The sequence below is a fragment of the Ornithodoros turicata genome, chromosome 10 (assembly GCF_037126465.1).
Source record: "Ornithodoros turicata isolate Travis chromosome 10, ASM3712646v1, whole genome shotgun sequence".
Classification (NCBI taxonomy): Eukaryota; Metazoa; Arthropoda; class Arachnida; order Ixodida; family Argasidae; genus Ornithodoros; species Ornithodoros turicata.
Window position 1 is genome coordinate 948,795 of NC_088210.1, and position 27,015 is coordinate 975,809.

Consider the following 27,015-nt stretch of genomic DNA (forward strand, 5'->3'; position numbering starts at 1 on the left):
TGGTGACTAGTCTCCCGGTAGCATCCACAACATGTGTCCAGTAAGGAGGGGAGTTACCTCAGGTCAGAAGCCGCCGAAATTTCGAACAGAGACTGTTCTTCTTCTTCTGCCCAGAAGAAGAACAGTCTTTGTTCGAAATATCGGCGACTTCTGTCCTGAGGCAACTCCCTTCCTACACCTCTACTGGTTCGCTGGATTTCTACCCATCTATGTGTCCAGTAAGTATGACTTTCTAAAAGAAACTAAAATAAATATGCTAATGTATATATATATACTTCGGCTGAGCTAGTTCATATATAGATACAGCTCCTGCTAACGGACGCGCAGTACACGTGAAGTTGCATTATGTTGCACCAACAATTCGGCTTAAGTGCGGTCTGACACACCCAGCCAATTAAGACACAGCCTTCTCACAAATTTTTTGCTTGCCCTTATCTTCATCTCCCACTTTTTTCTGGAAACTCCCCCCCCCCCTCCAGTTGTGTAGATACTGTGTCGTGTAGACCGAGAAACTCTATATTGCGAAACTTAGCCAGATAACACGCTCCTAGTCATCCGTCATTTTGGATAGTCACTATCCCCATTTGTTGAAAACGGTAGGCCTGCTTGTTACACTTTCCAGTTATGTAAATGATGCAGGAAGGCTCAGATCTCTCCTAAAATCAAGAGGTATACAGGTATGATTCCATGTGCTGATTGACCATGATCATGTTATGTGATGATGTTCAATGTTATATGCTGCACATGAGCCCTTTAATATATGTGTCACCGGTAATCTGCTATTGATTAGTCAGTTTATTTTTCAGCCTCTGCAATGATCATACATAACAATGTGGGCGACGAAGGAAGTTTATGGACTAATTTTCTTCATAGACATACGTCCTGCACTGAGGACCCTCACTTGATTCCAGTGGCAGGTTCCAGATGGTGCGCAAGGTATACAACCTGTCATAGTATCCTCCTGCGGTGCATGTACTATTGATGCAGACCTGCAAACAGGTACCAAAATATCGTAGACTATGAGAATTATATGATAAAGAACCAAAAGGTTAGGGAGATGACAGAAAACGAACAGACAGAGAAGAAATCTCAAGCAGTGCATTGTCACAGCTCACAGCTCATCATGTATTCTAGTCATGAGCTCGCTTCCTTCTTTGACCATTCCTACGAGAGTTTGATGGCACTTTTCCCGCTCTCATATTCACCACAGCACCCACAGAAACGTATACCCCGGTCGCACAGGTGCATCAATGCTCTTTTAAACTAATGACCATAAAAACATGCCATCCGGTGTGTGCCATGCCATGAATGAAAAGCGGCCAATGTCGCAATTTTCAAGTCAGGAGACCAGAAATGAGCAGAGAATTACAGGCCAGTTTCTCTTCTATGTATATGTGGTAAAATCATGGAGCACATTATCTATTCTAATATTATCAGACACTTAACGGAAAACGATTTCTTTTGACCAGCCCAGCATGGATTTCATAAAAAATTGTTAGAGTATCGCACAATTAATATCATTCTATCATGACTACGCATGACATTTGGATATGCATTTTGGAAGGGATTTTGTCTTTTTGGATTTCTGCAAGGCGTTCGACACTGTTGATCATAATCTTTTACTCTACAAATTAACGTTTTTGAATTCGTCTTGTACACAACGGTGTACAAGACGTACAGCGCGTTGTACTAAACGGGGCCTGGTCATCTGCGACTTCCGTCACATCGGGTGTTCCACAGGGCTCAGTTTTAGGACTGGCATTGTTTTTAATCTATATTAATAATGTAGTAATACTGTTGATTGACGGATTAAGTTATTAGCAGACGACTGTGTAATATATAGAACTATAGAAACGGAGGACCATTGCAGGGCACTTGACAGTGACTTGACCAAAATTTAACTATGGTGCAAAAATTGGCGTATGATTTTAAACACGTCTAGATGTAAATGTGTTGCTTTTTCCTCCAATAATTATAGCCTCTCTTAATTATAATTAAATAGCATGACTGTTGATACCGTAGATGATTATAAGTATCTCCGCGTTGGTTTGAGTAAGGACTTAAAATGGGACAAACATATAAACAGAATTGTAAGCAAGGCTTGTAAAACACTGGGTTTTCTCAAAAGAAATTCCAAAAGGGCAGTAGGAGACAATCTCATTTAAAACTTTGTATCAGATATATCATGTACTTACAGGCATTCCTCGAGGGCGTTATCTTTTTGCACCAGGCTACACTTCAAAACGTCTAGACCATGATTTTTAGGTAGAAGCCTGTCGTTTTCGCATGTCTGTTTAAAAAAAACTTTTTTCAAGAGAGTTTAAGAATGAAATAGACTTCAAACGCGACCTTGTCTCTTCTTCTTCAAGTGCCACATTTTCTGGAGAGTTATGCAGGTATGTGTCAGAATTATTGTATTGTTGTCCTTGTGGCGTTATATTGAGTTTTTGTTGATCATCATCTCCTCTCCCCTGCACAATGCCCCTTAGACATGCTACACAACGGGTGGCACTACGTGCAGGTTTCAATGGCTATTGGCTTCAATTACCTTTTATACGAATGATGATTCATATACCAATGGTCCTTCATATACCAGTACAGCAAGTATACTCACACAGAGTGCATACTCCCTGTGTAACCAAGATATAAGTGATGATGAGGGAAAAATGTAAGAAATTTGCAGTATTCGGAATGAGCAGGGGATACGGACGAATCGTCCGTCGGAAGAAATCGAGCCACCCAGCGAGAGCGTAAAAAATTAGGAGTGGGAGCATGAAACCATCATCTCACCGATATCTGCGGCCTCTTGCTATTCTAACTCTCGCGTCCAAGATGGCGGACGTAAAAAAGTAAAAGGAAAAGAAAACATACGTGCATGCACATATAGAAATGAAACACAAGTGAATTATTCCACGCTAATGATCCGGCAATGCTGCTCGACCACCGCCGATTGTCACGAAAAAAAATCTAAAATAATTATGATGAAAGACGTATACCAAATCCGAAGTATTAGCCTCAAGCTTTGACGCGTCCCGAAGCTAGAGGACTCTGGAATTTGCGTTTCAACCAATCATGTCGAGAGCGCGTCTTAAGCGTGTCGTAAGCATTCTACTACACCGAAGAAGCTAAAAATGCAAACGTCTTTTCTAGAAGGACCGTGACATTTACTGACCAAGTCTCAATAGTCTGCCGCAAAATTTAGGGTTTAGGAGATTATGTGAACCGCTTCAGAATTTGCCAAACTTTGACACATAAAATACAACCTCTATCCAAACAAAAAATTGCGGATGTAAAGCCACGAGGGCTACATTCTAATAAAAATAGATGAACCCTTTTACTGGTACGGCATGATCGTGCAAAAGTGTCTTTATTCTCGTCTTAGTCACCTACATCGCGCTCACGCAGTACTGCTATATCCACATCCCTCTTTCCCATCCACCCACACAAAAACAAAAGCATTGATAACTTGTAAAATTGACTAATTAATCTTCTTGGTTCGGAAACCGTATCGACCTCTTCGTTTGCCGTGTGCTTTTCCTGGTGGGATCGCCAGGTTCATCTTGTGCTATTGCTCTGTCTTGTTTGTGGCTGCTCTGAGATGTTCCCGTTTTCTCGTAAGTGGTTGCCCTTGTGGTTTAAAGAATACATGAGAACGTGGTGCCAAACGTGGGCCGACTACAACAGGTGGAAACGATCTTCTACTTCTTGTGTTGTATAAAGTAACATACATACAGTTTTCTATGCTGGGGAGTTCCTTGGCATCTTGGTAGTGGTGTGCTTTTTGTTGCGTTCTAATATGTTGGAGTCGTTATGTTACTGCTTCAGGAGTGATGACTGCTAGCCGGTAGTGTGTTGTGTGAGCCGGCAGGAGTTTTCTTGTTTGTCCGTTCATCCATCCTTTGCTGGAGGTTTCAAGACAGTGTCTCTGCAGGTTTTCCTCGTGACCTTCTGATGCCATCCGCTCAAACGATGCCTGCCTGCGTACTGCCGACGATGGCCCAATAAGGCCGAAACAGCTGACCAGTGCTGGCATGGCGACGTTCGAGCACTTACAAACATATGCTAAACCTGCAGCCAAAGAGCTTCGGCTATTTTTCCTTATATATGCGTATATATATATATAAAGAGGGAGAAAGCCATTAAAAAAATAAGTAAATGATGCTAGACGTGTTTGAAATTCAAACTTACAGATTAAAATGGCTTCTATGGCTGCACGTAGAGAAACAGATACTCATTGAACGATGCGACAGCACCAGAGGACACGTGTTTCGCCGGGTTTGCGGCTCGTCGGCCCTGGGTAGCTGGGCATCGTTCGGGATTGGCAAACCAGGGGTCACTCAGCGAGCGATATACACCTGGGAGGGTGACTGAGCACACCTCAATGCCACAGTGCAAGCCAGTGAATTATAAAGAGGGGGAAAGCCATTAAAAAATAAGTAAATTATGCTAGACGAACAATGCGCAGCTACCCAGGGCCGACGAGCCGCAAAACGGCGAAACACGTGTCCTCTTGTGCTGTCGCATCGTTCAATGAGTACCTGTTTCTCTACGTGCAGCCATAGAAGCCATTTTAATCTGTAAGTTTGAATTTCAAACACGTCTAGCATCATTTACTTATTTTTTAATGGCTTTTCCCCCTCTTTATAATTCACTGGCTTGCACTGTGGCATTGAGGAGTGCTCAGTCACCTTCCCAGGTGTATATCGCACGCTGAGTGCCCCCTGGTTTGCCAATCCCGAACGATGCGCAGCTACCCAGGGCCGACGAGCCGCAAACACGGCGAAACACGTGTCCTCTGGTGCTGTCGCATCGTTCAATGAGTATCTGTTTCTCTACGTGCAGCCATAGAAGCCATTTTAATCTGTAAGTTTGAATTTCAAACACGTCTAGCATCATTTACTTATTTTTTTAATGGCTTTCCCCCCTCTTTATAATTCACTGGCTTGCACTGTGGCATTGAGAGTGCTTAGTCACCCTCCCAGGTGTATATCGCTCGCTGAGTGACCCCTGGTTTGCCAATTCCGAACGATGCGCAGCTACCCAGGGCCGACGAGCCGCAAACACGGCGAAACACGTGTCCTCTGATGCTATCGCATCGTTCAATGAGTACCTGTTTCTCTATGTGCAGCCATAGAAGCCATTTTAATCTGTAAGTTTGTATTACAAACACGTCTAGCATCATTTACTTATTTTTTTAATGGCTTTCCCCCCCTCTTTATAATTCACTGGCTTGCACTGTGGCATTGAGGAGTGCTCAGTCACCCTCCCAGGTGTATATCGCTCGCTGAGTGACCCGTGGTTTGCAAATCCCGAACGATGCGCAGCTACCCAGGGCCGACGAGCCGCAAACACGGCGAAACACGTGTCCTCTGGTGCTGTCGCATCGTTCAATGAGTATCTGTTTCTCTACGTGCGGCCATAGAAGCCATTTTAATCTGTAAGTTTGAATTTCAAACACGTCTAGCATCATTTACTTATTTTTTTAATGGCTTTCCCCCTCTTTATAATTCACTGGCTTGCACTGTGGCATTGAGGAGTGCTCAGTCACCCTCCCAGGTGTATATCGCTCGCTGAGTGACCCCTGGTTTGCCAATCCCGAACGATGCGCAGCTACCCAGGGCTGTCGAGCCGCGAACACGGCGAAACACGTGTCCTCTGGTGCTGTCGCATCGTTCAATGAGTATATATATATATATATATATATACATAAGGGGGGAAAATTAGCAGGAGCTCTTTGGCTGCACGTATAGCATATGTTTGTAAGTCAAACGTCGCCATGCCAGTACTGGACAGCTGTTTCGGCCTTCTTGGGCCTCATCAGCAGTACGCAGGCAGGCAACGTTTGATCGGATGGCGTCAGGAGGTCACGTGGCACGTGATGCCTCCCGTCAGGGTGTCATAGGACACCTCTGAAAGCCCAGTGCAAAGCCAGTCAAATGTATAAGGAGGAAAAAAATTAGCAGGAGCTCTTTGGCTGCTCTATGACACCCTGACGGGAGGCATCACGTGCCACGTGATCTCCTGACGCCATCCGATCAAACGTTGCCTGCCTGCGTACTGCTGATGAGGCCCAAGAAGGCCGAAACAGCTGTCCAGTACTGGCATGGCGACGTTTGACTTACAAACATATATATATATATATATATATATATACATATATATATACATATAGACATAAGACATATATATATATATATACATATATATATGTTTTCGTCAGAACAAAAGAGTCTTTTGTCCTGACGAAGACAGTGCCACTGTCGAAACGTCGACCATTCTTTAATCTATGTGTTAGATTGCCCATTAAATAAATTAGTTTTTGTTAACGTTCCTGTAATCTGTAGTCGACGTCTTATGATTTCACTTTTATTCAACTTCGTAGCCGTCTGATATATTAACCTATTTGTCTATATATATATATATATATATATATGTTTACAGTTCAAGCGTGCCACAATCCCAGCTGTGGACGGCCGTTTCGAGCTTCTTGGCTCTCATCGGCACAGCGTAGGAATGTGACACGCTCTTGGGTCGGCACAATCATTGTGTCTCTGCAAGACATCAATGTTCCAGGGTGTTAGCAACACCTCTGGAGGCCGCAGTGCAAAGCCAGTAAGTACAGATACAAATACAAAAATTTGCTCATTTTTGTATTTGTATATATATATATATATATACATATGACCTTGCGGAATGTCCCAGAATATGACTCACGGACAACTGCCACGTGGCATACTTGCACTGATTGTGACGTCACTCACGGAACCTATTTAAGCAATATGCAACCCTTGTACCTCTTTTGTCCTGACGAAGACAGTGCCACTGTTGAAACGTCGACCATTCTTTTTTTAATCTGTGTGTTAAAGTACCCATTAAATAAATTAGTTTTTGTTAACGTTCCTGTAATGTGTAGTCCACGTCTTATTATTTCACTTTTATATATATACCAAAGCCTTCCTCAAAATTCGCCATTTTACTGAGAAATATATCCGATATGACTCCCACCGTGCTGCACTACAAGTCTGTAAGGACCATCTCAAAATTCCAAGAGGACTCGCCATAAAACTCAAACCTACCCTCCCTATAAAAGACAACCTTCAAAAGAGGTAGGACGAAATCCTTGCCAATGCATCATTCGCCTTAATAGATATCCTCATTTCCCACTGGGATGAATCTACTAAGGAAATATCTCAGGAAGTTCAAACCATCTGCAAAAATCTCACCGTTAGCGACGCGCACAAGACGCAATTATGCAATTTACAACAGACAAAGAGATCGAAGTACGTAATACCAAACGTAAAAAAACTCGTTAGGGACCAGATAGACTTAAACCTTCTGTATGAATGTAATATTGTAATATAAATGTCGATATTTCAGCTGTTTGAGCCTGATGGCCTCGTCCTTGACGCACACACAAGTGTGCCCACACCTTTGGAGGAGCCTGCATAGCGAGGACTCTGTCCCTGTGGCAAATGGAACAGTTCTTTCACAAAGAAAGCAGCTTTCCGCCAGAAGTCCAACAAGCAGTTTACTTGAAATTACCAATTACTTGTCGTTCTTCTAATTGCAAAATACTGGGCATGCTACGTCAGTACTGGGGTTTTTTGCATCTTTCCAGTTACTCAACTGGTGACTTCAAGCTTACGTAACAAAATAATAAAAGAGGGCAACGAAGCAGGCGTACTGGTGTCGTGAGATTGTGTCCCCCAGTCTTAGGGTTATGGATGTATTACACAGTATTGGAAACCTGGTTGAACAATAAATATGTTAAACGACAAACACTTATCAGAAATAAATACGATGTGCAGAATACCCTAATAACCACAATAAGCTACAGCTGAGTTTTTGTAGGCATGGTGGTTGGCAACGCTAAATGTTCAGATTTACGACGTGTTCAACATTGAATACAGAATACGTGACGTGCTCATAAATAAATTGTTCCATGAAACATAATCTGCCACCTGTAGAATAATAAATGCAGAGTAAATAAAAATCGCCTGAAGGCGCGAAGCTCCTTTGAATAATAACAGTAATGATGTAAATGTAATGAGTTGAAACAAAGTAAAACAAAACATTAGACCATTAGATCACCCAGTCTTATACGATAATTCGTGCAAACAAATCGAGCAACAAAGGGGGCATCTTCGAAATATCACAGCCTCACTTCAAAACGCACTTCCTTTGTTGTCAGATTGCCAACATGTAAACATGTTGCGGTGAATCGCTAGAGGCCCACGTAACTCGTCAGCAAAACTCTCAAAGCCACGGAGGTACGTGAGTTCCTGGTTGTGAACGGCCGCAGAGCAGACGACGAATATATTCGATGAAAAAGTACAGCCCACATGTCATACTTGGCAGCTCAACTGTAGCAAACGATTCACACGCAAAAAGCTGTTCATTATAGCGTGTTATCCGAACGCCTCCAACCAACAAAACGTAATGCTGCAACTTCAACCGTCAGACGCGACCACAGACCTTGTAACCTTCTATGTGCGACTCGACGGCGGCAGCCACAGCGCGGGCTCGCAGCATTACTTGCCATTGTGCAACACCGGTGACGTAGCGGGAACAGAAGTGCGGTCCGTACAGTTACACCATCGACGGGAGAATGTGCGCGGGAGAGTAGGAACGCAGAAGAGACATTTCGAGCGCGCGCTGCTCACAGAGTGGAGCGATTTCGTCCGGAAAAATTTGTGGCATATTAGTTTCTCTGCGGGAAGAACAGTTTCCAGCGAAAAAAGTATGGGGGTTCGGGAAATTCCATAGTCCCTTTAAGGTTTCTCTTCTTGGTGTTTACTATGTCAAGCGATTTTCAACCGCTTGGTTAATATTCGCTCTTATAAAAACATCACAAATAACTTTCACCTTTGTATCCGCCACTTGCAATATTTTCACATGTACTGTATCTTTATATAGGAAAGAATAAATGTTCAAGCAGGAACGGTATCTTGTGTAATTTATTTTTACAGTGAAAACATGCTTCCTGATGCAATACAATAGTCACTGCACATTTAAAAAGTTAATCGGCAATGAGAATTCCAATATGACTTTAACGGGTGGTGGTGGTGCAAATGCTTGCTGCTGTACGTTTGGCAAATGGGAAGCTAGGCTGGCCTCCAATGGGTGCGACTGAGCGCGGTTCCACTTCGTTCACATTGACATGTACAGTGATCGCTCATTGAAACCCACAAAATTCCTGTTGTTTTTCATATGGTATTTGTCCAAAATTGTCGATTCCGAATGAGGAATTTTGGTCACCTGGTCACTTTGCAACTTTGGTCACTTTGGTCAGAATTGTGAATGTTGTATCCACTTAAACCGAATGCGATTTCTGGTCTGTTTTGAATTGGACTATTTCCAGCAGGGGTGTTCACAGTATCCTCACGTTCTGCCAAGACAATTTGTTGCGATCCTTCGTGCACAAAAACGACGCGAGACATGTCACAGAAGCGCGAGCAGCGACGGATCACAGCTCTCTCGAGTGTCTTGTTACCGAACGAAGAGTAGTGACAATTCTCATTGACATTTTGGCTTGAAAATTTGACCTGACGTTGACTCCTCGCTCGTCTGCGACAGGTCCCGCGTTGTTTTTTTTTTTTTTTTGTAAACCTGAAAGTTAGTCTTTGGAGCCGGGGAAACAGAAGGACCAATTAGAGGTACAAAGTTTCAATCAACGGGTTTTGTGTCATTGTATCGCCCGCTACAACTTTCTCATTGACATTTCGACTGTAATCCTTATAATAAAAAAAAAACTTTCGAATTAATTTCACTTAAATAATTAGTTAGTTACAAAACAAAAATCGTTTCAGTATACTCACACAGCTGGTGACAGCATAGAGTCTGTCGTTTCGGTGTGCGATGAACCTTTTTTAAGCTTTGGCAATTTTTTCGTGAAACACCCTGAAACTAAACCTCCCCCATTATGGTGAACTCTCAGTAGAGGGCCTTTAAAGTAATGAAATGAAATGGATGCACGGAAAAGGACGGGGTCAATATTATTCCACCAGTGACCAGTAAGCTGAGTTTAATGCTCAGAAGGGTACGTAAAACAGACCGCCCACCTGGATGCCGAGTAAAACACAGGGATAAATACGTTAACTGCGTAGACGGGGTTGTGTCTTATATCACATTAACCTGTGGTAAAAATTATGTATGGGAGGCCAGGCTCTGTTCGAACAAAACGCTTCGAAAGCACGCTGGTGGAGTGAAGCATAATGATATACAGAATTCGCAAGTGGCATTTCACGTGAGTACGTGCAAGTGCGTGATCAAGGTTCCATAATTCAAGTGATATCAGACGCTCGATGGACGTACACACAAGACATATAGTTGAAACGAGCGCGACAGAAAGAGGAAGAGACAATAGCCTGAGCTAGGCCACTGTGGCACTCTCGAATAACCGAAAAGCTTTTATTGAAACATTCAAGAAGGAGATTTGTCGGGGGCGTATCCGCCGATAGGCAGTGGCTCCATAAGACTGTAGATTTCACGATATTTGTTCAATGTATTAGAACTGCTTGAATGAAGCGGTTGTCCTTGTTGTGTCTGCGTCCTACCTCACCGCAACGGACTTCGGGCTAGTTGCGTATACCCCCACTCCCGTCCTGCTGCGGTCGCCCCGTCGGCTTTTTCTGTTTGCTGGAGATAGAGTTATTACTTATCAGCTCACCTCTGGATGGACTTCTGTCTTTCATTTATTGGTTTGTCCCTTCCCACTGTCATGGCGATACGACCCAGAGTTGTGGTACCGAGCGGCTAGGGAGTTTAGTCTCTTCCCTGTTTCTTCTATATAGTTTCTTCCTGCCCTCTATCAAGTTATTTATTGTAATACCTCACCGCAATCACTCAAAAACGGTTTCGACCGAACTGAGTGCTCATCGTGTTGTTTTCTTCGAAGGGGTATTTGCCAGTACTCGGCGGAAGCGTCTAGTGTTGAGAATAACTTTGCTTTACCAGTCCTTGAAGCAACATCTCCTTTGTCCTTGGATAGCGTTATTCTCAGTCAGGCTTTATTCAAGTCGATTGGGCCTATACATATCCGTACGTTGTTTGGCTTCACAACCACAAATATAAAGCTTGACCATTCTGTTGGCTCCTAAAACGATGGTTTCTGACACCGTCCGTTTCTATTCCTTGAAATTCTTGTTGAACTTTGTCTCCAAGTGTTAAAGGCCCCTTGCAAGAGTTCCCAGCAAGAATTCCAATTCTTACTGGGCGTACAGTACATCATGTTCCAGGCTTAAGTTTCATACAGTACTCCACGTTCTTGAGCTTGTCCACACCGAGAAAAGCATCTTCATACTGCTTCGCAGACCACAGTTCCCATTTTCGTCCTACAGTGTTGAATCTCTTGCAAAATCCCAGGCGTCCATTCAAAGTGCCACTTAATGTTGTCCTCTTCTACGACATAAAACTCTTCGAACGCTGTCTAAGCTGTACTTCAAAGGTGCAATGCCTTTTGTTTCTGGACAGGTCTCGGCAGCTCAGTCAGTAGCGTGCTCGCCTTCTGATCTCGAGATCGCGGGTTCGAACCCGGCCGAGGACTCTAGCAACTTGATGGCAGGGTACAAGTAGCTTAGAAACGCCATCTTCCCCGAGGGAGTTATGCCGTGTGGCGAGCTTTCATGGCATGTTAAAGAACCCTCAACTGGGTAAAAGCACTCCACAGACCGACCGCTGTGGCGTCTCTCATGGTCTGAGTTGTCTCGTGGCGTAAACACCCAATTATTATACCTTCTTCTAGAATGCGAAAAATGCATTTACATTTTTTTGTTTTTGGTTTTGCCTTTGTGTAGAGTTGCTTTGCACTTTATTATTTGGTTTGTCGAAGTCAGTTTGAATAGCTTAGGGGGATAATTCGCCCCGGCATTAATTTTGCATCTGATCACGTCTTGCTCAAACCGTCAATCTACCGCCCAACCGCCCAGCGATCTTCAAATATACTTCCTATTCATTGGTAGTATTCTTCTGTTTCACTTTCTGTCTCTGACGTTCCCTGGAACTTGTACTGTTTAGCTTTCGACGGTCGTCCTTTGCTCACACTTTAGCGTGCTCTTCGGCATTTATTACAACGTTTTCCTATCGCTGAGCACTTGCTTGTTTAGTGTACTCCGGCACGACGCCTGTCCATTAAGCGCACACGGTCCGTCTTGGGAACATTCGACTACTTTCTTGGTTACACTACATTGACCCAGCGATCGTTCATTTGTGTGGCACACCTCGACAACTTTTATGAACGTACGGTCTCCACTAATCAACCTCAGCTGCAGTTATTTGTCATTTGTTCCGGGTAGAATTCCGCATTCGACGTTGCAGCTCACCATATTCACAATTCCGAACCAATATCCTCAAATCTGAGACCCAGTCGCCGAATCGTTATCCCTGTTTCCGGTCTTTTTTAGCGAACACGTATTCGTGAAATGCCATATTTTTTGCTGGTTCTCGGTAGGTCTCAAACTTTGCTTTAAGCTCTCCCAGACTGTGCCTATCAACGTGATTTTCGAAGTTCCATGAATTATCCTACTTTCCCCTCTATGCATACAAAGAAGGTTGCTGCTTGTACCCAGGCTTGGCTGTTGGTCCCAGTGCGTACCGATGGCGAAGAGATCGAACTCGGTTAGCCGTTTTCTCCAAGCTTGCCATCAATCTCTGACCGTGCCCAGACGCTTTGACGGAAGTAATAAGCTTGAGCTGAAAGCTGTGGCTGAGGTTCAATCAATGAGTCCCCTGCGTCCATTAATGTCAACGATGCCTAAGGTTCGTGTTCTAGTTCGCTGCCGCCACGCTCTTAGAAAAAAAAAAAGGTTTGAAAAGATGTTAACCGGCTCTCTTACCACCCTGGCTGCAGCACCCCCTTGCGGAAGATTATAACGGCACTGTTCACCTCCTTGATTGCGGCGCCATCTTTCGATCGAGAAGATATGCAGGGTGGTAGCTAAGCCCATTTACCGCACGGGGTACACAAGATAATTGACAAAACGATAATTTCTCGAAGGAACGATATCATCGTATTTCAGTAGTTAAAGCAGAAACACAGTCATCAATACGACTGCATGTTAATCCGAAATGTCATCACTTGTGGCGGCGGATTCTCCGTTACTCCAATGAGGAAATTTCCGAACCCTCACTTGCAAGGTCGCTTGTCAGACGAAGAGGACCTAGGAATTTGCGAAGTCGCAGACTATTGAGTTCTATCTGTTCTCAGAGAAGTTGCTGCCACATTTGTGTTTATGTGGCAATAAACTGCACGAACTTTCAGCCTAACACCTTTGCCCTGCACGTGTGGCCTTGTGCACGAAGCTTGTATTTTTACTACTTATGACCCGATCTGTCGAGCGCTTCTGCGAAATGCTATAAGGAGACCGTGGAGGAATAGCACACTTCTTGCTGCTGGTGGGCTACGTTTCGGGGTGGGGGAAGGAGCTCGAGAAGCCGCCTGTTCGCGCTACGACCCTGCTGTCAATCTAATCTACATGTTACACGGTCTATGTCATCTGCTGTTTTCGTCACAGGGCTGTGGATGCAAAATTTACATTACCTTTGTTGACCGTTTGGGACATTCAGGACGATTCTGCAAAAAAAAAAAGAAATATGTGCTACTCTGAGACACCTTCAGGAAAATTGCGACACAGAACTCTTTGAAACCGGTACACCACAGAACACTGTGATGCAAATGACAATTCACAAGGCATTCATACACGCGTATAACAGCTCTACTACTTTTCCAATGCCTCGTCGACAATCCCACTCAATGTACATGTCATCTCTGGCGCGAAAGGCCACCAAATTGAAGGTCTCGAAACATTTTCCCAGGCAGCACAAACCCTCGGGAAAAGAATGGGAACGCAATGGGGGCTTCGGCTCCTGAACGGCGATAGCGCCCGACTGCTTCCTAGCGGTGTGGGAACGAGGGAGATAGAACGAAAGAGAAGATAAGGTAGTCCCCGACGGTGCCCTGATGATTTCCCGCTCTGGTCTCCTTATGGTCATGTAAACAATAATATAAGATCGCTCCCCGATGCTGCTCTGATCATTTCGCTGTCTGGACTGACCTTGGTCATGTGACCAAAAATATAGGATCGCTCCCCGATGCTGATCTGATCATTCACGATAATCAGTTACATGACCGGGGTGCAGCAACGGATTTCTCTTCCCAGACTGTCAGGCGCCGTATCAATCACGTGACCGACAGTGTCGAATCTGGCCAATGATGTTCCTCGATCGTCCAGCCGTGTTTGCACTGTCAGAGTCCCCGTCGCCATCGCTGCGAGAAACGAACGTATCCGGCCGTGCTCCTGAAACTTTCGAGGAATTCAGACATTTTTAAGCGATTTATCGAGGGGTAAGTGCTATTTCTTCTTGTGGTATACCTCACATTGATAAACGTTACTCGTAGATGCTTTTCAACATGAGTGACACTGTTCTAGAAGTCTTCTCTCGAAACTTAGCAGCGCAGCATCGCATAGTTTCGAGTTCAGTTATCCATTCCGGTTTATGCATTGTTTTTAGGTTAATGGACAAGTCTTTGTCAAAATATGGTTCAGCAAAGTGTGTAATCGTATATATTGTGTATTTGACATCAAACCAAATACAACCATTTCTCAGGACGACTGTGTGCTGCAGCTGTGCTTTCCAACTCTTGCGAGCCGACAAAACTGGAATGCTGGAGAACTTCAGCTCAAGGTTCGTTTTGGTAGTCATTCTAAATAAAAGAAAAAAGAAAATACCTTTCGAATTGAATAAATTATTCCGCTTTAATCCGTTTGCGTAGTATGACCGACGCGTGATATGCCAATTTGTTTCAAATTCTTAGGGAATGAAAGCAATCCTGATGTTTCATTCAGAATGTCGTGCTGGACCACTACCAGAGTGTGCTTAAAGAAACCAATGCCTTGATGAGGATATCACTGAAGTGTCCACCACCAGATCTCTGAGAGCCAGTGATGATGGTCAAGATTTTTCTAGCGAAAATGTCATGCTGACAACTGTCATGTCATGTCATGTCATGTCATGCTGACATGTCATGTCATGCTGACAACTGTAGCTTTAGCTATTAGGTCTGTATTCAATAACGTGTGCGTCTTGTGGTATGGTGTACTTTTCTCAGTGTAACTGTGACCTCAAGCTATCTTCCACTTTCAGTATCCACCCCGCACTTCGCACTTCGGTTACAACACTATGCACCTATCGCGCTGTGGTGTTTGTTTGAAAGGAATACAATCTGGTATGCTGTGTTGTTTTTCTTTTAAGATGATTTCGGATATCCATAACACGGCAAGAGGCCCTCATAGCAAGAAAGCCAGTGTATAAGAAAATGCATTTTCTTGATCCATTAATATTTCTCACGGTATCCTATAGACAAAGGTCCGAGTCAGACTACATGTGCCATACTGCACTTTTAGGAAAAAGGGTGGAACAATTACACCTTTTAGGAGGTAATAGTTGTCGCATATGTTGTGCCTAAAAGGTTGCAAAGTTTTACCAGCTGCCTACGAATGTTAGAGCTTCCGATTCGGTCAGCGAGGGGGGCGTACGCCTTTTTGGCGCAATTTGGATGGATGATAATTTCTTTTACCACCCTTTTACACCCTTTATCAGACACTATTTTGACTTAGGAGGTAACTAAGGAAGTTGCCATCTGATCACACCCTTTTTTTCTTAGATTGTTCTCAAATTGTATGTATGTTGCCCTCGTATTAGCAAAGGTGCGCAAATATTTTATTGTATTTTCTTAAAGATAGAACGATTGTGACACATGTAGTACCGATTCTCAAATTGTTCACGTGTTCCATGTTGTTGGGGGTAACTCGTTACAGCTAACTCGATACTGTAACCAGGCTACTCGGCTTAGCTTTTTTCAAAAACTTGTTGCATAGTCTTTGCTTTTGAGCTCCAGTAACTTCTTGAAGAGTTCGTTCATTTATCTTTCTTGTTTTTTTTTTCTTTTGTGTGCGTGTGTGTGTGGGTGGGGGTAAGTTTGTCAGAGTAACTTGGAGAAAGTTCCAATTTCCTTTGGTCGATTCTCGTCTACAAACATCGCAGGCTGAGTTCCCCCCCCCCCCCCGCGCATGACTTGAGATGAAAGATGACACGTCCACAGCGCGTCTAACTCCCATTGTTGCACGGTGAATACAATGTCACAAATTATGTTTTAGTGGAGCATTAGAAAGCTGAGGTATCGCGCATCTTAACGATAAGCAATGTATTGATAATGATAGATGGCATTGAGTAGCAGGGTTAGAACTTGGCACGGTTCTACGATATATGCTTTGGGGACAACTCAGAGAGCAAAACTTGCTTTGTGCTCCTTTCACGTACCTTATTACGAGATCAAAATCATCAAATCCCTCCCTAAAGAAGCCTATAAATGACGGCTTCTTTCTATCGTAGCAGATATTGATATCGTTTTTGTATATCAAGACTATTTTGAAACGTCTTGAATCGCCCATTCTGGCAGCAAGATCTGAATTAACCATATAGACAGGTCAAGAACTAAAAGGTACATATATTGAGTAGCAAATACCTTGAAGGTATATTGGTACATTCCTAAAGTAGCTTAGGAACTTCATGTCAATTTTCATTACGCTTTATTACGTGTAAATGCGTTTGAAATTTAGTTGCGGGCCCGTTCCACGTCAGTTCAGGCAGGGAGGTCCCGTCGACCTCCTAGGTTTTCAGTATTAATTTATATTTATAACCTCATCGTGTATTATGATCAACAGCGGTAAAATCAATCATTTGTGCCGACTAGCTTTCGTGCAAAAAAAGAAAAAAAAAGAAGATAGAGAAATCGAGAAAATCCAGTCCTGAATTCGGGTGTTTCAGTTTTGCCGTGTTTGCACGCACATATCTCCCGGGAGTTTTTTTACGCTTTATTATGCCTACAGGCCAGCTGTGAGAGAGCAAATTTTAGCTCGCGGCGTGCCATAAAAAATAGCGAACATCCCCTCTCACGCAGTTTTGTCCCAATTTCGACGCGTGGTATCTCTGTCTATAGACGTCCCTGATTGCCATACTTGGTATCAGCTCACTCAGCTTTTATTGCTCTTTCATCTGATATATCTATCCTGCATATACTTCCTAGCAGCATGTGCTGAAATAGGCAAAAGTTTAGGCATATTTCGAAAAAAAGAAACATGAATTCTGCGCGTGTACTTCTAAAAAAGGTCACACTTGATTTCGTTTATATCTTGCCAGGATATGGCCCGATGTTAGGCCTTTCATCTAACGCAAAAAAAAATATTCTCCAAAGGCGTGTACTGGTGATTAACTTTACAAGTGATTACTTTAAAACGCGGCCCAAGTGCTTACGAACGTGCAGGAGATACCTACAGCCAGAGCAAGAAGCGTCAAAGTTGGAACAAAACTGCGCGACAGAGCATGTTCTCCGCTTTTTATACAGCACAGTGTTGTACCTGTGCGCCAAAATTTGTGCTCCGACTGCTGGTAGCTAGGCATTCTAAATATATATATATATATATATATATATATATAAGGAAAAAAATAGCCGGAACTCTTTGGCTGCACGTATAGCATATGTTTGTAACTCAAACGTCGCCATGCCAGTACTGGACAGCTGTTTCGGCCTTGTTGGGCCTCATCAACAGTACGCAGGGAGGCAACGTTTGAGTGGATGGCGTCAGAAGGCCACGTAACACGTGATTCCTCCCGTCAGGATGAGATAACTCACTCACTGAAAGCCCAGTGCAAGGCCAGTGAAGTATACAAGGAAAAAATAGCCGGAGCTCTTTGGCTGCACATATAGCATATGTTTGTAACTCAAACGTCGCCATGCCAGTACTGGACAGCTGTTTCGGCTTTGTTGGGCCTCACCAACAGTACGCAGGCCGTTTGAGTGGATGGCGTCAGAAGGTCACGTAACACGTGATTCCTCCCGTCAGGGTGAGATAACTCACTCACTGAAAGCCCAGTGCAAAGCCAGTGAAGTATACAAGGAAAAAAATAGCCGGAGCTCTCTTTGGCTGCACATATAGCATATGTTTGTAACTCAAACTTCGCCATGCCAGTACTGGAAAGCTGTTTCCGCCTTGTTGGGCCTCATCAACAGTACGCAGGCAGGCAACGTTTGAGTGGATGGCGTCAGAAGGTCACGTAACACGTGATTCCTCCCGTCAGGGTGAGATAACTCACTCACTGAAAGCCCAGTGCAAGGCCAGTGAAGTATACAAGGAAAAAAATAGCCGGAGCTCATTGGCTGCACGTATAGCATATGTTTGTAACTCAAACGTCGCCATGCCATATACTGGACAGCTGTTTTGACCTTGTTGGGCCTCATCAACAGTACGCAGGCAGGCAACGTTTGAGTGGATGGCGTCAGAAGGTCACGTAACACGTGATTCCTCCCGTTAGGGTGAGATAACTCACTCACTGAAAGCCCAGTGCAAGGCCAGTGAAGTATATAAGGAAAAAAAAATAGCCGGAGCTCTTTGGCTGCACGTATAGCATATGTTTGTAACTCAAACGTCGCCATGCCAGTACTGGACAGCTGTTTCGGCCTTGTTGGGCCTCACCAACAGTACGCAGGCAGGCAACGTTTGAGTGGATGGCGTCAGAAGGTCACGTAACACGTGATTCCTCCCGTCAGGGTGAGATAACTCACTCACTGAAAGCCCAGTGGAAGGCCAGTGAAGTATACAAGGAAAAAAATAGCCGGAGCTCTTTGGCTGCACGTACAGCATATGTTTGTAACTCAAACGTCGCCATGCCAGCAGGGATCGGAACCGAAACTGAACCCGAACCGAAAACCGGAAAAAACCGTTATTTTCTGACGAACCCGAACCGAACCGAACCCGAACGATTTTTTTGCTTGTCCTGAGCCGAACCGGAACTGAACCGAAAAAAATTGATACGGTTACCGGTTCGGGAATCGGTTCAGAGGTGAATTAATTGTACTACTGACCGACCTTTTTTTTGCTCACCTGAACGGTTATCTCACGCCTTTCTCTTACAATCGTGTACGGTGAGCGTAAGCTTGCTTGCACGTAGCAAAATTACTGCCCGTGGACCGGTTAAACCGAGGCCGAAAAAAGTAACTGTTCCAGTTCCTGTAAATGCCCCGACCGCTGACAGATTTTTTTTTTGTCTGTTTATGTGCGGGGGTGGGGGGGTTCTCTCTGAGCCGACCCCGAACCGAACCGATATACCTGAACCGGTTCAAGCTTATAATTTCGGTTCAGCGGAGCTAAACCCGAACCGAACCAATATGCCTGAACCCGAACTCGAACCGGACCGAAAAAAATACCGGTTCCGATCCCTGCATGCCAGTACTGGACAGCTGTTTCGGCCTTGTTGGGCCTCATCAACAGTACGCAGGCAGGCAACGTTTGAGTGAATGGCGTCAGAAGGTCACGTAACACGTGATTCCTCCCGTCAGGGTGAGATAACTCACTCACAAATATATATATATATATATATATAATGCAGAAAAAAAGCCATTAAAGAAACAAATAAATGATACTAGACGTGTTTGCAATTCAAACTTACAGACTAACATGGCTTCTATGGCTGCACGCAGAGAAACAGATACTCAATGGAACGATGCGGCAGCACTAGAGGACACGTGTTTCGGCGTGTTCGCGGCTCGTCAGCCCCGGGTAGCTGCGCATCATTCCGAATTGGCAAACCAGGGGTCACTCAGCGAGCGATATACACCTGGGAGGGTGACTGAGCATTCCTCAATGCCACAGTGCAAGCCAGTGAATTATAACGCAGGAAAAAAGCCATTTAAGAAACAAATAAATGATACTAGACGTGTTTGCAATTCAAACTTACAGATTAACATGGCTTCTATGGCTGCACGCAGAGAAACAGATACTCATGGAACGATGCGGCAGCACCAGAGGACACGTGTTTCGCCGTGTTCGCGGCTCGTCAGCCCTGGGTAGCTGCGCATCGTTCCGAATTGGCAAACCAGGGGTCACTCAGCGAGCGATATACACCTGGGAGGGTGACCGAGCACTCAATGCCACAGTGCAAGCCAGTGAATTATAATGCAGGAAAAAAAAGCCATTAAAGAAACAAATAAATGATACTAGACGTGTTTGCAATTCAAACTTACAGATTCACATGGCTTCTATGGCTGCACGCAGAGAAACAGATACTCATGGAACGATGCGGCAGCACCAGAGGACACGTGTTTCGCCGTGTTCGCGGCTCGTCAGCCCTGGGTAGCTGCGCATCGTTCCGAATTGGCAAACCAGGGGTCACTCAGCGAGCATATACACCTGGGAGGGTTACTGAGCACTCCTCAATGCCACAGTGCAAGCCAGTGAATAATGCAGGAAAAAAAGCCATTAAAGAAACAAATAAATGATACTAGACGTGTTTGCAATTCAAACTTACAGATTAACATGGCTTCTATGGCTGCACGCAGAGAAACAGATACTCATGGGACGATGCGGCAGCACCAGAGGACACGTGTTTCGCCGTGTTCGCGGCTCGTCAGCCCTGGGTAGCTGCGCATCGTTCAGAATTGGCAAACCAGGGGTCACTCAGCGAGCGATATACACCTGGGAGGGTGACTGAGCACTCCTCAATGCCACAGTGCAAGCCAGTGAATTATAATGCAGGAAAAAAAGCCATTAAAGAAACAAATAAATGATACCAGACGTGTTTGCAATTCAAACTTACAGATTAACATGGCTTATATGGCTGCACGCAGAGAAACAGATACTCATGGAACGATGCGGCAGCACCAGAGGACACGTGTTTCGCCGTGTTCGCGGCTCGTCAGCCCCGGGTAGCTGCGCATCGTTCAGAATTGGCAAACCAGGGGTCACTCAGCGAGCGATATACACCTGGGAGGGTGACTGAGCACTCCTCAATGCCACAGTGCAAGCCAGTGAATTATAATGCAGGAAAAAAGCCATTAAAGAAACAAATGAATGATACTAGACGTGTTTGCAATTCAAACTTACAGATTAACATGGCTTCAATGGCTGCACGCAGAGAAACAGATACTCATGGGACGATGCGGCAGCACCAGAGGACACGTGTTTCGCCGTGTTCGCGGCTCGTCAGCCCTGGGTAGCTGCGCATCGTTCAGAATTGGCAAACCAGGGGTCACTCAGCGAGCGATATACACCTGGGAGGGTGACTGAGCACTCCTCAATGCCACAGTGCAAGCCAGTGAATTATAATGCAGGAAAAAAAGCCATTAAAGAAACAAATAAATGATACCAGACGTGTTTGCAATTCAAACTTACAGATTAACATGGCTTATATGGCTGCACGCAGAGAAACAGATACTCATGGAACGATGCGGCAGCACCAGAGGACACGTGTTTCGCCGTGTTCGCGGCTCGTCAGCCCCGGGTAGCTGCGCATCGTTCAGAATTGGCAAACCAGGGGTCACTCAGCGAGCGATATACACCTGGGAGGGTGACTGAGCACTCCTCAATGCCACAGTGCAAGCCAGTGAATTATAATGCAGGAAAAAAGCCATTAAAGAAACAAATGAATGATACTAGACGTGTTTGCAATTCAAACTTACAGATTAACATGGCTTCAATGGCTGCACGCAGAGAAACAGATACTCATGGGACGATGCGGCAGCACCAGAGGACACGTGTTTCGCCGTGTTCGCGGCTCGTCAGCCCTGGGTAGCTGCGCATCGTTCAGAATTGGCAAACCAGGGGTCACTCAGCGAGCGATATACACCTGGGAGGGTGACTGAGCACTCCTCAATGCCACAGTGCAAGCCAGTGAATTATAATGCAGGAAAAAAAGCCATTAAAGACACAAATAAATGATACTAAACGTGTTTGCAATTCAAACTTACAGATTAACATGGCTTCTATGGCTGCACGCAGAGAAACAGATACTCATGGAACGATGCGGCAGCACCAGAGGACACGTGTTTCGCCGTGTTCGCGGCTCGTCAGCCCTGGGTAGCTGCACATCGTTCCGAATTGGCAAACCAGGGGTCACTCAGCGAGCGATATACACCTGGGAGGGTGACTGAGCACTCCTCAATGCCACAGTGCAAGCCAGTAAATTATAATGCAGGAACAAAAGCCATTAAAGAAACAAATAAATGATACTAGACGTGTTTGCAATTCAAACTTACAGATTAACATGGCTTCTATGGCTGCACACAGAGAAACAGATACTCATGGAACGATACGGCAGCACCAGAGGACACGTGTTTCGCCGTGCTCGAGGCTCGTCAGCCGTGGGTAGCTGCGCGTCGTTCGGAATTGGCAAACCAGGGGTCACTCAGCGAGCGATATACACCTGGGAGGGTGACTGAGCACTCCTCAATGCCACAGTACAAGCCAGTGAATTATAATGCAGGAAAAAAAGCCATTAAAGAAACAAATAAATGATACTAGACGTGTTTGGAATTCAAACTTACAGATTAACATGGCTTCTATGGCTGCACGCAGAGAAACAGATACTCATGGAACGATGCGGCAGCACCAGAGGACACGTGTTTCGCCGTGTTCGCGGCTCGTCAGTCCTGGGTAGCTGCGCATCGTTCCGAATTGGCAAACCAGGGGTCACTCAGCGAGCGATGTAAACCTGGGAGGGTGACTGAGCACTCCTCAATGCCACAGTGCAAGCCAGTGAATTATAATGCAGGAAAAAAGCAATTAAGGAAACAAAAAAATGATACTAGACGAGTTTGCAATTCAAAGTTACAGATTAACATGGCTTCCATGGCTGCACGCAGAGAAGGAGATACTCATGGAACGATGTGGCAGCACCAGAGGACACGTGTTTCGCCGTGTTCGCGGCTCGACAGCCCTGGGTAGCTGCGCATCGTTCCGAATTGGCAAACCAGGGGTCACTCAGCGAGCGATATACACCTGGGAGGGTGACTGAGCACTCCTCAATGCCACAGTGCAAGCCAGTGAATTATAATGCAGGAAAAAAAAGCCATTAAAGAAACAAATAAATGATACTAGACGTGTTTGCAATTCAAACTTACAGATTAACATGGCTTCTGTGGCTGCACGCAGAGAAACAGATACTCATGGGACGATGCGGCAGTACCAGAGGACACGTGTTTCGCCGTGTTCGGGGCTCGTCAGCCCTGAGTAGCTGCGCATCGTTCCGAATTGGCAAACCAGGGCTCACTCAGCGAGCGATATACACCTGGGAGGGTGACTGAGCACTCCTCAATGCCACAGTGCAAGCCAGTAAATTATAGTTCAGGAACAAAAGCCATTAAAGAAACAAATAAATGATACTAGACGTGTTTGCAATTCAAACTTACAGATTAACATGGCTTCTATGGCTGCACGCAGAGAAACAGATACTCATGGAACGATACGGCAGCACCAGAGGACACGTGTTTCGCCGTGTTCACGGCTCGTCAGCCCTGGGTAGCTGCGCATCCTTCCGAAGTGGCAAACCAGGGGTCACTCAGCGAGCGATATACACCTGGGAGGGTGACTGAGCACTCCTCAATGCCACAGTGCAAGCCAATGAATTATAATGCAGGAAAAAAGCCATTAAAGAAACAAATGAATGATACTAGACGTGTTTGCAATTCAAACTTACAGATTAACATGGCTTCAATGGCTGCACGCAGAGAAACAGATACTCATGGGACGATGCGGCAGCACCAGAGGACACGTGTTTCGCCGTGTTCGCGGCTCGTCAGCCCTGGGTAGCTGCGCATCGTTCAGAATTGGCAAACCAGGGGTCACTCGGCGAGCGATATACACCTGGGAGGGTGACTGAGCACTCCTCAATGCCACAGTGAAAGCCAGTGAATTATAATGCAGGAAAAAAAGCCATTAAAGAAACAAATAAATGATACTAAACGTGTTTGCAATTCAAACTTACAGATTTACATGGCTTCTATGGCTGCACGCAGAGAAACAGATACTCATGGAACGATGCGGCAGCACCAGAGGACACGTGTTTCGCCGTGTTCGCGGCTCGTCAGCCCTGGGTAGCTGCACATCGTTCCGAAGTGGCAAACCAGGGGTCACTCAGCGAGCGTTATACACCTGGGAGGGTGACCGAGCACTCCTCAATGCCACAGTGCAAACCAGTAAATTATAATGCAGGAACAAAAGCCATTAAAGAAACAAATAAATGATACTAGACGTGTTTGCAATTCAAACTTACAGATTAACATGGCTTCTATGGCTGCACACAGAGAAACAGATACTCATGGAACGATACGGCAGCACCAGAGGACACGTGTTTCGCCGTGCTCGCGGCTCGTCAGCCGTGGGTAGCTGCGCATCGTTCGGAATTGGCAAACCAGGGGTCACTCAGCGAGCGATATACACCTGGGAGGGTGACTGAGCACTCCTCAATGCCACAGTACAAGCCAGTGAATTATAATGCAGGAAAAAAAGCCATTAAAGAAACAAATAAATGATACTAGACGTGTTTGCAATTCAAACTTACAGATTAACATGACTTCTATGGCTGCACGCAGAGAAACAGATACTCATGGAACGATGCGGCAGCACCAGAGGACACGTGTTTCGCCGTGTTCGCGGCTCGTCAGTCCTGGGTAGCTGCGCATCGTTCCGAATTGGCAAACCAGGGGTCACTCAGCGAGCGATGTAAACCTGGGAGGGTGACTGAGCACTCCTCAATGCCACAGTGCAAGCCAGTGAATTATAATGCAGGAAAAAAGCCATTAAAGGAACAAATAAATGATACTAGACGTGTTTGCAATTCAAACTTACAGATTAACATGGCTTCTGTGGCTGCACGCAGAGAAACAGATACTCATGGGACGATGCGGCAGTACCAGAGGACACGTGTTTCGCCGTGTTCGGGGCTCGTCAGCCCTGAGTAGCTGCGCATCGTTCCGAATTGGCAAACCAGGGGTCACTCAGCGAGCGATATACACCTGGGAGGGTGACTGAGCACTCCTCAATGCCACAGTGTAAGCCAGTGAATTATAATGCAAAAAAAAGCAATTAAGGAAACAAATAAATGATACTAGACGTGTTTGCAATTCAAACTTACAGATTAACATGGCTTCTATGGTTGCACGCAGAGAAACAGATACTCATGGAACGTTGCGGCAGCACCAGAGGACACGTGTTTCGCCGTGTTCGCGGCTCGTCAGCCCTGGGTAGCTGCACATCGTTCCGAATTGGCAAACCAGGGGTCACTCAGCGAGCGATATACACCTGGGAGGGTGACTGAGCACTCCTCAATGCCACAGTGCAAGCCAGTGAATTATAATGCAGGAAAAAAAGCAATTAAGGAAACAAATAAATGATACTAGACGTGTTTGCAATTCAAACTTACAGATTAACATGGCTTCCATGGCTGCACGCAGAGAAACAGATACTCATGGAACGATGTGGCAGCACCAGAGGACACGTGTTTCGCCGTGTTCGCGGCTCGACAGCCCTGGGTAGCTGCGCATCGTTCCGAATTGGCAAACCAGGGGTCACTCAGCGAGCGATCTACACCTGGGAGGGTGACCGAGCACTCCTCAATGCCACAGTGCAAGCCAGTGAATTATAATGCAGGAAAAAATGCCATTAAAGAAACAAATAAATGATACTAGACGTGTTTGCAATTCAAACTTACAGATTAACATGGCTTCTGTGGCTGCACGCAGAGAAACAGATACTCATGGGACGATGCGGCAGTACCACAGGACACGTGTTTCGCCGTGTTCGCGGCTCGTCAGCCCTGGATAGCTGCGCATCGTTCCGAATTGGCAAACCAGGGGTCACTCAGCGAGCGATATACACCTGGGAGGGTGACTGAGCACTCCTCAATGCCACAGTGCAAGCCAGTGAGTTATCATGCAGGAAAAAAAGCCATTAAAGAAACAAATAAATGATACCAGACATGTTTGCAATTCAAACTTACAGATTAACATGGCTTCTATGGCTGCACGCAGAGAAACAGATACTCATGGAACGATGCGGCAGCACCAGAGGACACGTGTTTCGCCGTGTTCGCGACTCGTCAGCCCTGGGTAGCTGCGCATCGTTCAGAATTGGCAAACCAGGGGTCACTCAGCGAGCGATATACACCTGGGAGGGTGACTGAGCACTCCTCAATGCCACAGTGCGAGCCAGTGAATTATAATGCAGGAAAAAAAAGCCATTAAACAAACAAATAAATGATACTAGACGTGTTTGCAATTCAAACTTACAGATTAACATGGCTTCTGTGGCTGCACGCAGAGAAGCAGATACTGATGGGACGATGCGGCAGCACCAGAGGACACGTGTTTCGCCGTGTTCGCGGCTCGTCAGCCCTGGGTAGCTGCGCATCGTTCTGAATTGGCAAACCAAGGGTCACTCAGCGAGCGATATACACCTGGGAGGGTGACTGAGCACTCCTCAATGCCACAGTGCAAGCCAGTAAGTTATAATGCAGGAAAAAAAGCCATTAAAGAAACAAATAAATGATACGTGTTTGCAATTCAAACTTACAGATTAACATGGCTTCTATGGCTGCACGCAGAGAAACAGATACTCATGGAACGATGCGGCAGCACCAGAGGACACGTGTTTCGCCGTGTTCGCGGCTCGTCAGCCCTGGGTAGCTGCGCATCGTTCTGAATTGGCAAACCAGGGGTCACTCAGCGAGCGATATACACCTGGGAGGGTGACTGAGCACTCCTCAATGCCACAGTGCAAGCCAGTGAATTATAATGCAGGAAAAAAAGCCATTAAAGAAACAAATAAATGATACTAGACGTGTTTGCAATTCAAACTTACAGGTTATGAACATTGTCGCGAACATCACCATTCTCCTGCAGGGCTGCCTTGGTTGTGAAATCGTAGAGTTGAAAAATGACGATTGACGAAAAAGCCTGATTCCGATACCGTGTGGATGTGTAGCGTTTGTCCGTCTGTTTGTGTTTTTGTGTGCTCCAACCTCAGAATCGTAGAATCGTGAAATCGGAACCTGCCTGTGGTTTTCCTTGTGAGCCTACGTTCTGATAAATTCAGGGAACAGGTACTGGACAGACTCTCGAAATGCATTTCTGCAAATAAGCGGAATATGAATGTGAAGAAATTGTTTGTTTGTTTGCATGAAAAAATT

General features: G+C 45.3%; 1 protein-coding gene across 2 annotated transcripts in view; it reads right to left on the minus strand.

Moving 5' to 3' along the window:
- Nucleotides 1–777: 777 nt before the first annotated feature.
- The window catches only part of LOC135371279 (uncharacterized), a 404,777-nt gene continuing 378,539 nt past the window's right edge, over nucleotides 778–27,015 (minus strand). Inside the window, exons 10-11 of one of the 2 annotated variants that reach the window (XM_064605382.1) lie at nucleotides 13,538–13,570; nucleotides 778–989 (exon numbers count right to left, since the gene is read on the minus strand). In XM_064605382.1, coding sequence (XP_064461452.1) covers nucleotides 858–989; nucleotides 13,538–13,570 — 165 coding nt within the window. In that variant the 3' untranslated portion in view covers nucleotides 778–857. The remainder of the gene's footprint in view (nucleotides 990–13,537; nucleotides 13,571–27,015) is intronic. The other variant, XM_064605383.1, reaches the window with a different exon arrangement.